Source organism: Glossina fuscipes, unplaced genomic scaffold, assembly GCF_014805625.2.
Source record: "Glossina fuscipes isolate IAEA_lab_2018 unplaced genomic scaffold, Yale_Gfus_2 197, whole genome shotgun sequence".
Classification (NCBI taxonomy): domain Eukaryota; kingdom Metazoa; phylum Arthropoda; class Insecta; order Diptera; family Glossinidae; genus Glossina; species Glossina fuscipes.
Genome location: NW_023998540.1, coordinates 118683 through 129978, shown reverse-complemented (window position 1 = coordinate 129978; position 11296 = coordinate 118683). Strand labels below are relative to the sequence as shown.

The 11296-nt window shown below is 32.5% G+C and overlaps 2 protein-coding genes across 3 annotated transcripts in view; both read left to right on the top strand.

Annotated features, from left to right (window-relative positions):
• Positions 1 to 1009: 1009 nt before the first annotated feature.
• LOC119641925 (mitochondrial coenzyme A transporter SLC25A42) lies at positions 1010 to 6835 on the top strand. The gene is made up of 8 exons (XM_038040842.1): positions 1010 to 1650; positions 2190 to 2388; positions 2419 to 2533; positions 3798 to 3986; positions 4068 to 4187; positions 4253 to 4398; positions 5933 to 6119; positions 6187 to 6835. The coding sequence occupies exons 1-8, from the start codon at positions 1606 to 1608 to the stop codon at positions 6353 to 6355; spliced, it is 1170 nt and encodes a 389-aa protein (XP_037896770.1). The 5' UTR covers positions 1010 to 1605; the 3' UTR covers positions 6356 to 6835.
• A 2250-nt stretch (positions 6836 to 9085) lies between these two features.
• LOC119641950 (signal transducer and transcription activator-like) overlaps positions 9086 to 11296 on the top strand; it is an 11110-nt gene continuing 8899 nt past the window's right edge. The window contains exon 1 of one of the 2 annotated variants that reach the window (XM_038040880.1): positions 9086 to 9641. The gene's annotated coding sequence lies outside the window, so the exon portion shown is untranslated. Of the gene's footprint in view, positions 9642 to 9751; positions 9960 to 11296 lie in introns of those variants that run through there. The other variant, XM_038040881.1, reaches the window with a different exon arrangement.

Below are 11296 nucleotides of genomic sequence, written 5' to 3'. Positions count from 1 at the left end.
TCGGATCACATTTTCGACCGCTTCCCAGATAACGCCCTATGTTGAAGATTCGATTATAGAGCGGTGTAGGGTATTTAATGATGGGCTTTATCCTACTGTACTGTTTTTACTTGTTCTACTTTTCCCATTGTTTTATAAACTCATAAGCCTGGCTATATTTATTGGTCTTCTATCACTGGCTATTCGCCAAAATTTTTAAAAATAGAAATAAATGTATTTCTATGCTTAAATGATTTATTAAAAATTTTATTCAATATTTTTGTAACCATCGTTGTGTGACGTTTTCTTAAATATGCAGGCGAAAATGTGTTGTTTCAATTGCTAAATATAGAAATCTATTGACATTAGAGTTCTTCTAGAAATGAAATTTGTTATAACATAAATGCTCTTAATGGGATTCTAATAAACACCCGCGGCTCAATCGTACAAGTTTTAGTATTTATAGAAAGCGAAAATGTGGTAATAAATAAAAAGTTTGTTCGCATGTCTGCCAGAAGATTACTTTGAAATTATTATGGTTAAAATTGCTTTGCTCGTGATGGAACGCTTCACCTTGAGTAGGTATAAGAAAATTGTACAGACCATTGATTGATAATTATGGCTGGAAAAATTTCATGCTTTTTCAAACAAAAATTTCAAAAGTTAATCTGCACATTAGACTAAAAGATATTGACCAAAAAATAATGAAAACATGTTTAACAAAAACAAGTAGTTGGTTAAGGTCGACTTTTAGATCACATACACCACTTTGCCTTGTGCAATTATTCACTTGTTTTTGTAATAACGTACAATAATATTCACAAAATTACACATTATGTCCCGCAAAGGCGTACCCTTCCTTAGCCTACAAAACCTACTTTTCATAAATGCCCAAAGCATCATATAGCGTAATCCAAATATAGCCAACATAATTTACCTACGAAATATATTACTATTTTTCTCATTCCATCGTAAAAAAACTAGAAATTAGATTAGAAGCGCCCGCTTTTCACGATAACTCCTATATATGTTAAGGTCTACAAAAAAAAAGTCCTATATGAGCCAAGTTCCCATGCTCCCAATTGCTAGTATGAACAAATTTTTATCATAAAATATTAAGAATAACACTTTTTGCTGAAGGGTTTGCTATTCATGAGAAATCTTGTATGAAGTGTGCTCCATAGACCCCTCTGGTTTAAATTTAGTCTACTCAGGGGCTTTTGTCGAGAAATTGTAAAAATTGAAATTTTTTTCGTAATAACGACTTTTCAAAATAAGGTGTTACTGATCGAAAAAGTGGATCGAGACAAACCATTTTCGACAGAGTTCATTCAAAACAAAAAACTACAAATGGGCAGACACACGGACGGACAAACAAGCTGAGAATCAGCGATTCAGAATCATTTTCTGAATCGATCGATGTAAACAAGATGTGTCTGTCTTAAGCTCTTCTGGGCGTAACACATGTGCGCCGAAACTTGATATACCCTGTACGACCCATCAAAGAACCCACAAAATATATATATATATTCGTGAATAGTTGAAAATTCCACTTGACTTACTTACGTTAATGAAAAACTCGCGTTCATAAATTTTGAACTATGTTTTCATGCATGGTATGGGCATATGAATATGCCTCACGCTTGGCGTGATTGGATCCACAACATTGTGGTAAGTCCGCGGATATAAGAAAAACCTTTAAAAAATATGTAAGCGAAGGTTGGTTAAAAACGGATGCGAGCTTAAACGTTACTTAAAATCTTCTGTGACCCTTCAACAACCAGTAGGCAAAAGATATCGTAATTTGGTTGTGCAAGTATGAGAGCTGCCTAGTTTGTCGAGAATTTGGAGTAGCGTAGTAAAGGTTAGCTTTCGAGAATGATATTTAATTTTACCTTTTTCCAACCAACCAATTATACATAACTCCGAAATTTAACCGAGAATCTAAGCCAAGAGTATGTTAAGGATATTTTCATTTCATAGGCGGACAACAACTGAACTGAACGAGGCCTGGATTTACATAATCAAAAGAAGCAGAACGTTTTTGAAACTTTTTCTCTCATTTTGCATCTTTTTGTTTTTTTTTTTTTTTGCTTATAAACATCTCCTCTTTTTTTGTTTGCGAAACTTTTCTAAAGCATTGTTGATGGGCGCGATTGTCTTGTTATTATATTTTAATGGAGAATGAATAAGTTTCTATTTATATTTAGTTCCCAATGAGCCGACTTTTGGAAAAGCCTAATGTTGCGATGCCCATTAAGACATCGAATGGTCAGTTGACGACAACAGCAATTGCATCTGCCTCTCCTTTAGCCACATCCTCAAATAACTCGACCACCGGTAACATAACAGAAATTAATGAAACCTCAAAACAAGACTATGAACAGCCTGCTCCTGCAAACACAAAAGGTTATGAACATTGAAAACTTTTTTTTTTAGCCGCTACAAACTTAGATGCTGTACTAATAAGTCTGACTGCGGGCGCGGCCGCTGGAGCTTTAGCTAAAACTACTATTGCCCCTTTGGATCGTACGAAAATTAATTTTCAGATTAAGTAAGGGGTTGAAATCATTAACACAAACTCTCCGTTCTCTCTTTAAACGTTATCACCTTAGTTTAAATATAAAATAATTTGTTTAAGTTTCATTAGCACTTTTACATGTTTTTAAAACGTACTAAAGTAACAAAACATTACTCAGCCTTCATTAAAGAAAAGTTTGAATTGAAAATTGAAAACTACTATTGCACCTTTGGATCGTATGGATCTTCAGATTAAATAAGGTGTTAAAATGATTACCACATATATTCTCCATTCTCTCTTTAAACGTTATCACCTTAGTTTAAATATAGAATCACTTGTTTGAGTTTCATTAGCACTTTTACATGTTTTTAAAACGTACTAAAGTAACAAAACGTTACTGGGCCTTCATTACGAATAAGTTTGAACTAAAAATTGAAAAATCGAAAAAAATTAAATATCAATTAAGGCACGGAAAAGCTCTGAGCAAATAATGAAAAAATGCAAGTCAATGGTTTCCGTTTTATACGCACTAAGTACAGTGTGTATGTATGTTCATCTTGCCAAAAACTTTGCAATTGGCTGGAAGCAAGTTGCAGAGACCTTATAATGTATGAAATTGTGAACCAATTTTGTTATATGCGTGTGTGCAATGTTTTGGCGACAATGCTAAGATATTGGCTCCGAATTTGGTAAAAACATTACAACTTCTTGCGAACAATTTGGCTTTTGGCGTTTGGACGAATCGAATCGGAAATCGGTAGTGTAACATAAACTTGAATACTTCTATTTTCAAAAGAGAGAATATTACCCATAAAGTAGAATAGAAACAGCGATATTCATACATATTTTCTGTATTTGTTGAAAAGAAAGGATCGGTCAAGCCCATGCGATATTAGATATAATAAGGTAATTCGTTCGTGAATATAAGAGATTCGGCCTCAGCCGAATGTTATATTCGTACTAAGCTTATTCCTAATTTTGACCGTCATCTAATTTAACCCTACGAAAAGCAAGGATTAAAAATCAAATCCTTATATTAATTGCGTCCCCAAGGACTAGAGCAGAATTCTTTTTAATTCTTTCCTGGTTTTCGTGAATTTGCACACTTTGTACACTTTGAACCTGAAAGATGGAGCGTTTTTAATACTAGAGCACTATTCTAGAGCAGAATTCTTTTTAATTCTTTCTTACTTTTTGTAAATTTGCACACTTTGTACACTTTCAACCTGAGAGACGGAGCAGATTATATTTAAGAAAATAGTGATATTAAGAAAATATACTTTCCTTTCTCCTATAGTAAAAATGTACGATACAGCTTTAGAGCTGCCGTTGAATTTCTTAAATACACTTATACCAAAGAGGGCATCTTAGCGTTATGGCGTGGTAATTCGGCGACCATGGCGCGTATAGTGCCTTATGCTGCCATACAATTTACTGCACACGAACAATGGAGAAAAATACTTCATGTGGATAAAGATGGTACAGAGTAGGTTACTAATATTGGCTAAAAGCTATTTTGCACATTTTTCATAATTCATTCTTATATGTTTTAAATTATGCTTTATAGTACTAAAGTAAAACGTTTCTTAGCCGGCTCATTGGCCGGCATAACCTCCCAATCTTTAACATATCCGTTGGATTTAGCGAGGGCACGTATGGCCGTTACTGATAAATATACCGGATATAAGTAAGTAAATTGTTTAATAGCTTGGAAATTGTGATTCTCAATATTCGTGTTTCGTAATGTTTTAGAACCTTACGACAAGTTTTTGTTAAAATTTGGATAGAAGAAGGACCGCACACTTTATACAGAGGGTATTGGGCTACCGTTCTTGGTGTCATACCATATGCTGGTACATCATTTTTCACTTATGAGACGTTAAAACGCGAGTATACGGGTATGTCCTTAAGTTTTAGAATGTTTGAAAGTGTTCGCAAATTAGGCACCGGGAATTTTGATATAAAAATTGAGTTTGTAAATTGTTTTTGATTTTTTCAATTGTTAATGTATTTACAAGATTTTTTAAATTTATTTGCATTAATCGATACATTCTCGACTATATTAGGTTATAATGTTACTTAAAATTTCAATATTAGACTTTCGGAGACTTTAGTGCCTCCTTATCGTTATTGGATAATCGTTATATTGGAGCATATAAAAATTATGCAGAAACTTGTGTATTCCACGTACAAACATTTACAAGAAATTTAATTCATATTTAAATTTTATATACAGTCAAAGCTCCTTATTCGCGCTTCCTTTATTCGCGGTTTCACTATTCGTGGATGAAAAAAATGCGACCAATTCCCATATTCGCGGCTATAAATTTCTTTATTCACGATTTTTGAGAAGGTAAACAAACAGAATGAAAGGAACCTTACTACTCAATGAGTGAATAAAGTATCGTTGCGAAAATCCCAAATCTAGTTCATTTCAGCTAAGCAATTTCCCCAAATAACAAATTGCCTAAAGAGGGAAAAACTCAATGCGCATTCGCATTCAATTAAATTGATTTTTTTTTATTTTGTCACCTAGGAACGTATCCCCTATAATCCCATACAAATTTCCATTCCGTATTCGCGGCATTTTTTTATGGAACGTATGCCACGCGAATAAAAAACTTTTACTGTACATAAGGAGGCCGACATCAAGGCCGCCTGCTTTAGGTCCGAACTTTGTTTTTACATTAATTTTCATGAGTGACAATAATAAAAAGTATAAGCACTCGCGAGTGGTGTAAGATTTGCAATCCTCCGTTAATTTTTTTTTTTGGTTGGGCTACTGGGACTCTTTTGGCTGGAAAAACGTATCTAGAAGGTGTGTTAAAAAAGAGATGATTTTTCAAATTTGGTGGCCACGCACAGTCGCTTGTCGAATTTTATCATCTTTTTTGTTCACGTTGTCAGCCTTTTTGCATTTTTCGTTTTTTTGATAGATATAAAGGTTAGGCGTTTTGATATGCTTGGCTTGATATTTTTTGCTCTCAAGAAAAACGGATTAAAGGATTTGTTATAAATTTTAAATTTCATTTTTTAAAAAGACCTGCCACAAATAGGTTATTAAATTTAAGGTGGATTTCCTTGAAAGGAGCAAATTAGAATTGATGAATAAATAAAATAAAAAAAAAATCAACCTTCTTTTTGAATATACCTCGTATGTATAACATATTTTCAATATTTTTTTCTTTAGAGCTCAGCCCATCAATTGTCGATTAAAACAGAAACTTATAAGGCAGATATAATTTTCTTATTAAATTTATCGCCGTATTATTACCGATATGATGCGGAATAAGACCGGGAACTTTTACATTTCTAACTCAATCAAATCGATTGCGAGATTTTCGAATACTTTTATTCTCTTATGAAGATTTATATATGAATGGCCTTTTTCTTGCTCTTTCGCTTCAATGCTTTCTTCAATCTTACTTTCAGAAATGACCGGCAACACTAAATTAAATACCTTGGTTTCGTTGGGATTCGGTGCAGCTGCTGGAGCAGTTGGCCAAACATCCAGTTACCCTCTCGATATTGTAAGGAGACGAATGCAAACAATGGGTGTAACCAAAGACGGCCATTCTAAATATCCCACCATTCTTGCCACGCTTACAACAATTTACAAGTATTATAAATTTGGAAATATCCCAAGCATGTTACACATGAAATGCGTTTCTCGTTGAACTTTTCAGGGAGGAAGGCATTAAGAACGGCTTTTATAAAGGCTTAAGTATGAACTGGATCAAGGGCCCGATTGCAGTGGGCATTAGTTTCTCTACTTATGATTTAATCAAAGAGTTTTTACGTGAATTGCTTCACTTAAAGCGCGGTCGAAGCGATTTAACGGATTCGCCAAAATGAGTTTTGTCTGATTTTTTTTTTCGTATTTATAATATAGAAAACTATTGTTTATACTCTTGTTTTTCCCTTCCATTAAAGCCAAACTTATTCTTAGCAGAAATTTAAAAAAAAATTAGAAAATTTTAATTACAAGTTATTTTCTTTTTTAAATTTAGCTATATCGATTAAGAAATAAAAAAGAAGCTTTTTTAACTTTTTTTTTTCTCGCTTTCCTGGCTGAAAAAGAATTACCCACATGTTCGCACAAAGTGACAATAATTCAATAAAACAGAAAATCATATTTTTATATTACTATTTTCAAAATCTTTGTGAGGTCGTCGGTGTACATCATGAAATCGTCAATATTCTCTATTCCTATAACTTGACAAACGTATATTTGTCTATGTTGTTGGTATGGGTTCGTAAAATGTAACATAATATAAGAAGCCTTTAACTCTAATATATAACTTAAATGTCTATTAAAATTTTATTATTGTGATTGATATTAATTATAATAATGTTTTTTAAGAATATATTTTTTAAAGTTAACCCTGAAGAAGAAAGAAAAGAGCTAATTAATGTAAATAAAAGAGAAGAAAATATTGTTAAAATTAATTTTTTCCTTTCGATATCTAATTTAAGACAGTCTACGTCCTTTATTTGCTTGCAATAGTTGCAATAGTTCAATTAAAAATTTGCATGACGTATGTGGATTCTATTAAAAGTTATTTGGAACAAGAATCCCTGCATTCTCTTCAATCGTAAATGTATACATGCTAAAGAGAAGAAATATTGATTTCTTATATCATATTCATTGTATATTCTTGTTAACGTTTTGCTAAACTCGGTTAAAAGTTCTATTAAGCCACGGAGGAAAGAAGAAGGCTCTATATATTCTACAATTGAGTATAATTTATTTATACTCACATTACGACGAAATATGATTTTGCATTGCCTAAGCCAAAAGCAGCTTGCTAGCGGTAGGAAGTTTGTGGTTTCGAAGCGAAATAATCGACGACCCATCATTCGTACATCTTTAACCATGCAGGGCCGCTGATCTGCCAAATATGATTGCATCGATCTGAACAATTGCTGATCAGAAGATATCACTGACCGGGTTTTTAACATTTTGACTTCGTTTTGCCATTTTGTTTTCGCTTTTTAACATTTTATCTTCGCTGTCCACATATTTTAACATCCCTGTTTTGTGCGTTGAAAGAAAATTCGTTATTGAACTCAAAAGCAATTAATTTCGGATTTACAAGAGAAAAATGAGCCACAGATTGCGAATGCTTTAAAGGTTTGGTATTTTAAAATAGCTGCGATGTGAAAAGATTGATCGATTTATTTTCATTTATAGCGTCTCGTTAATTTTAATACTATGGAGGAGATATCAATGCATAATTTACTTACGACTTTTAGAGCCATTCTTGAGCAAGCGTTAAAAGAGTGCTGTGCTGGGAACGGTATATCTGTTCTATGCCAATTCGAAGCTACTAAATTGTTAACTGCTTCTAAAAATATCACGATCAAATTACGAGGCACAGGTAAAGCCCTTCAACTGACTACAATAAAAAATTTTGGAGAGAAATTTTGGGAGTCGTTGCATTGCTTAATTTACTCTATGAATGCTGTGTGCAAGCGCAGTTATTGAGAAAAGCTTTGGACCAACCTTATATGGAGAAGATTTGCATCGGCTGTGACAATTTTTCGAAGCCCCTGTTATGTAATCGTTTGAGCTTTTTGTTTTAGTATTATTAAAAAGACTGAATTATTATTAAAAAGAGCGAGTGTAGTGCGTGGTCAGCGTTGCCCTACAACTATGACTTACACTTGACTATAATGTTTTAACTTGTTTTATTTTGATCTCAGAATATATTTTTTTAATCGAAAAAAATTATAATAATAACTATTATTGACAAACTTTCTCCTTAAAAAGCATATTTGAGCAAAATGTAAGAGAAAATTTGCGAAAAAAAATAGACAGTAGTTCCATCTGCATTTCTCGCATGTTAATCCTAACTGCGTACCATCTTTATATCCAACCAAGGTCGCAAGAAAGAAAGTCAAAGTTTTGCAAGAGTCCGACTTGGGCACACCGTTGCAACACATCGTCTACGATTGTGGACAAAATCTTATGATCAAACATATACTTTCAGAATGCCAGAACGCTTCGTTTCTAGCATTCAAAGACTAGTTTTCGAAGTATCTAACTCTACTTACATCTCGAAAATATCTGGAGAGTAAAATATAAGTAAAATATTTGACTTAGTTAATGCTGGTAAAGTGACCAAAAAAAAAAAAAGAAGAAGAGCCGGTAGTCTTCATTACTAGCGTTCATCCTACTTGTAGTTTAGCGCAATTTATTGCTTTGCTCTAAATAAATCGTAATAATAATAATTAGATTTAAGAAACATGCTGACTTTTTAAAGCCTCTTTCTGAAGACCAGACCTGATATATTGTGGATATATTGTGGATGTCGAAATATAATATTTTATACCGCAGATCGTATAAATACAAATAATCAGCTTAAGCAATAAGTCGGCGCAAAGAACATTTTAATTATATAGAATGGAACTGGAATGGAAAAAAGAAAGAGAAACTGTTTAGTCAGAGAAATATATTAAATTCTTAGTAAGAGAAAGTAATCCGAGTAAAGATTTTTCTTAACTTGTTTATAAATATTGTCTTACAGTAGTTCATAGTCATTCGTCATAGAACAATTGTATTTTCATTTCGTTTCAATCGCTCCGTTCAGTTTACTTCAGTATAGAAAACTTTTATTCTCTTCGTAGTGTTGCGTTATGGATAACATGTTCGTTCTTCCGCCGTATTACTGTGTTAATCGTTTTCATTAATTAATGAGTGTTTGGTAAAATTGCATTTCATTTGATTCACTAAAGCGCTAACAGCAACAGCTACAATAATCATACCGCGCCTAATAATATTACAAAAATATCATAAACAAAATAAAATTCTTGCTAAGTACAAAGCAATTGTGATCAAAATAAAAATTAATTTATTAATTAATTAATTTCCCTTTAAGCAAATAAAAAATATTGCAACCAAGTATCAACTAATTAATAAAAAATATCGAATTGAATTAATCCAACGTATATATCAACCGATATCGGTTTATTTAAATATATAGATTTATATATGTATATATAAATACACATATGTGAACATCTGTGTGTGCTATTGCATATTTATAAATAACGAAAATATTTAATAATCAGCTTTCGTATTTGAGAAATTTATTCGTATCGCTAGATTGGATGAGAGTATAAGTGTAATAGTTAACGTGTAAGTGTTTTATATAAAAAAAAAATAAAAAAAAAAAAATATATATATATATATAATTACATTGCATTACTACAGTGCTAAGCGTTTGCTTGAATGTTAAAAAGTTAAAAATATATAAAAAAAAAGAATTTTTTTTCTTTTTTTTTTGAATGGTTGACATTAACTATAATAGCATTAAAACGTAACGTTCTACAAACTATTTAACATCTTTGATATTTTATACTGAAAGCATCTTTTATCGAAGCTCAGCTCAATAAGTCGACCTAATCGAAACTTGAAAAGTTCATTGCTTTGCGATCCTGTCGGAAATATAGGTCGGTAGGTGGCTTTTTCTTCCTTTATATACATATGTACTTTTCCTTCATTTACACCAAATGGAGTCGAACAGAGACTGGTGCGGCTTGGCTTCGTTCATCACGAATAGGTCATGGCTCGATAACTCTGTCGGCTTAAAATGCCAGTCAACAGCAATATCGTAGTCAGTTTCGGCTTAGTAATATCTCATCATATTACTAAGGGAGCTATTGTGTCCAAGAGAGATAGATGCCTTGAGGATGACTGTACGATGAAAATTATTCTCAATAATTATTCTCACGAATAATTATTCCATGAAACGTTGAGGTTTCGTCACGTATTGTGACCATTGATGCGTTAGTCTTTCTCATCCGATTTATTCGCCCGTAAGTTGAGATCTATTAGTACACTAGGCAAAAAAGTGGGCGCCTTGAGATTAGCTGGACAAATACTGTTAAGCATTCCATCAATATTTTCTTTCTGTTCCTGCACTTTATTTGGCCCAGAAATGTTATGAAATTCATAACGCGCTTCTAGTACTTCCTTCTATGGCATTTGGTTTTACTTAACTGTCGTTTTTAAGTTCAGATTAAGTGCGCAGGCGTACTGAACATAGTTGAAAAAATACAGAGCAATATTTGTGGTTTTTAATGTATTTCTTTTAATTCTAAACTATTTGGTCTTTAGTATTAAAACCAAAGATTCGCAAAGTAGATCACATATTCCTTTGTTCAGAGATATTCGCGTTGTTTCAGATGAAATATAAATTGTAGCGTCATACAATTGACCGCAAGCAATATTTACAATTTCTATTCTATATGTATAGATAAATATAAACAACTATATGCATTTACATATAAAAGCAACTATTTATAATTATTTAAATAGTAAATGTTACTATGCTTTTGCTTTCTTCGGTAGCTAATGTCAGAGGTTTAGTAACGTCATCATCGCGCATGTAATGCTCATGAACGCACTTTAAACTCCGTAGATACTGATCTACTGCCTTAAAAAAAAGTATTCTTGGAAAATATTTTGTTTCAGAAAGTATCATGAGATGATTTAGAGTAAAAGTTTACATCTCTACCCCTTTACTTAGATTTACTGTATTCCGTAGTTTCAATTAACTATTATTAGTGCGGACGTACATGTCTCGAAAAATTATAAATTATAATTCATTTTATTTATAGAATATTTCATTTACGGGTTACTTTCGATAGGCGTTACATTCATGAAAACAATTATTTCGCGGGCTGCTTGACAAGTTATCCCGATGTCTGAGTGTCATTGAGTTTTTTTCAATTTTAAAACAGTTGTCCGATAGCAGCTACTGTTCTTGTTATTATGGGACTCACAAAATA

Coding starts and splice junctions, on each gene's coding strand:
- LOC119641925 (XM_038040842.1), top strand. CDS start 1,606: ATGAATATGCCTCACGCTTGGCGTGATTGGATCCACAACATTGTG. Junction 1,651..2,189: donor ATTGGATCCACAACATTGTG/GTAAGTCCGCGG, acceptor ATTTATATTTAG/TTCCCAATGAGCCGACTTTT. Junction 2,389..2,418: donor TGCTCCTGCAAACACAAAAG/GTTATGAACATT, acceptor TTTTTTTTTTAG/CCGCTACAAACTTAGATGCT.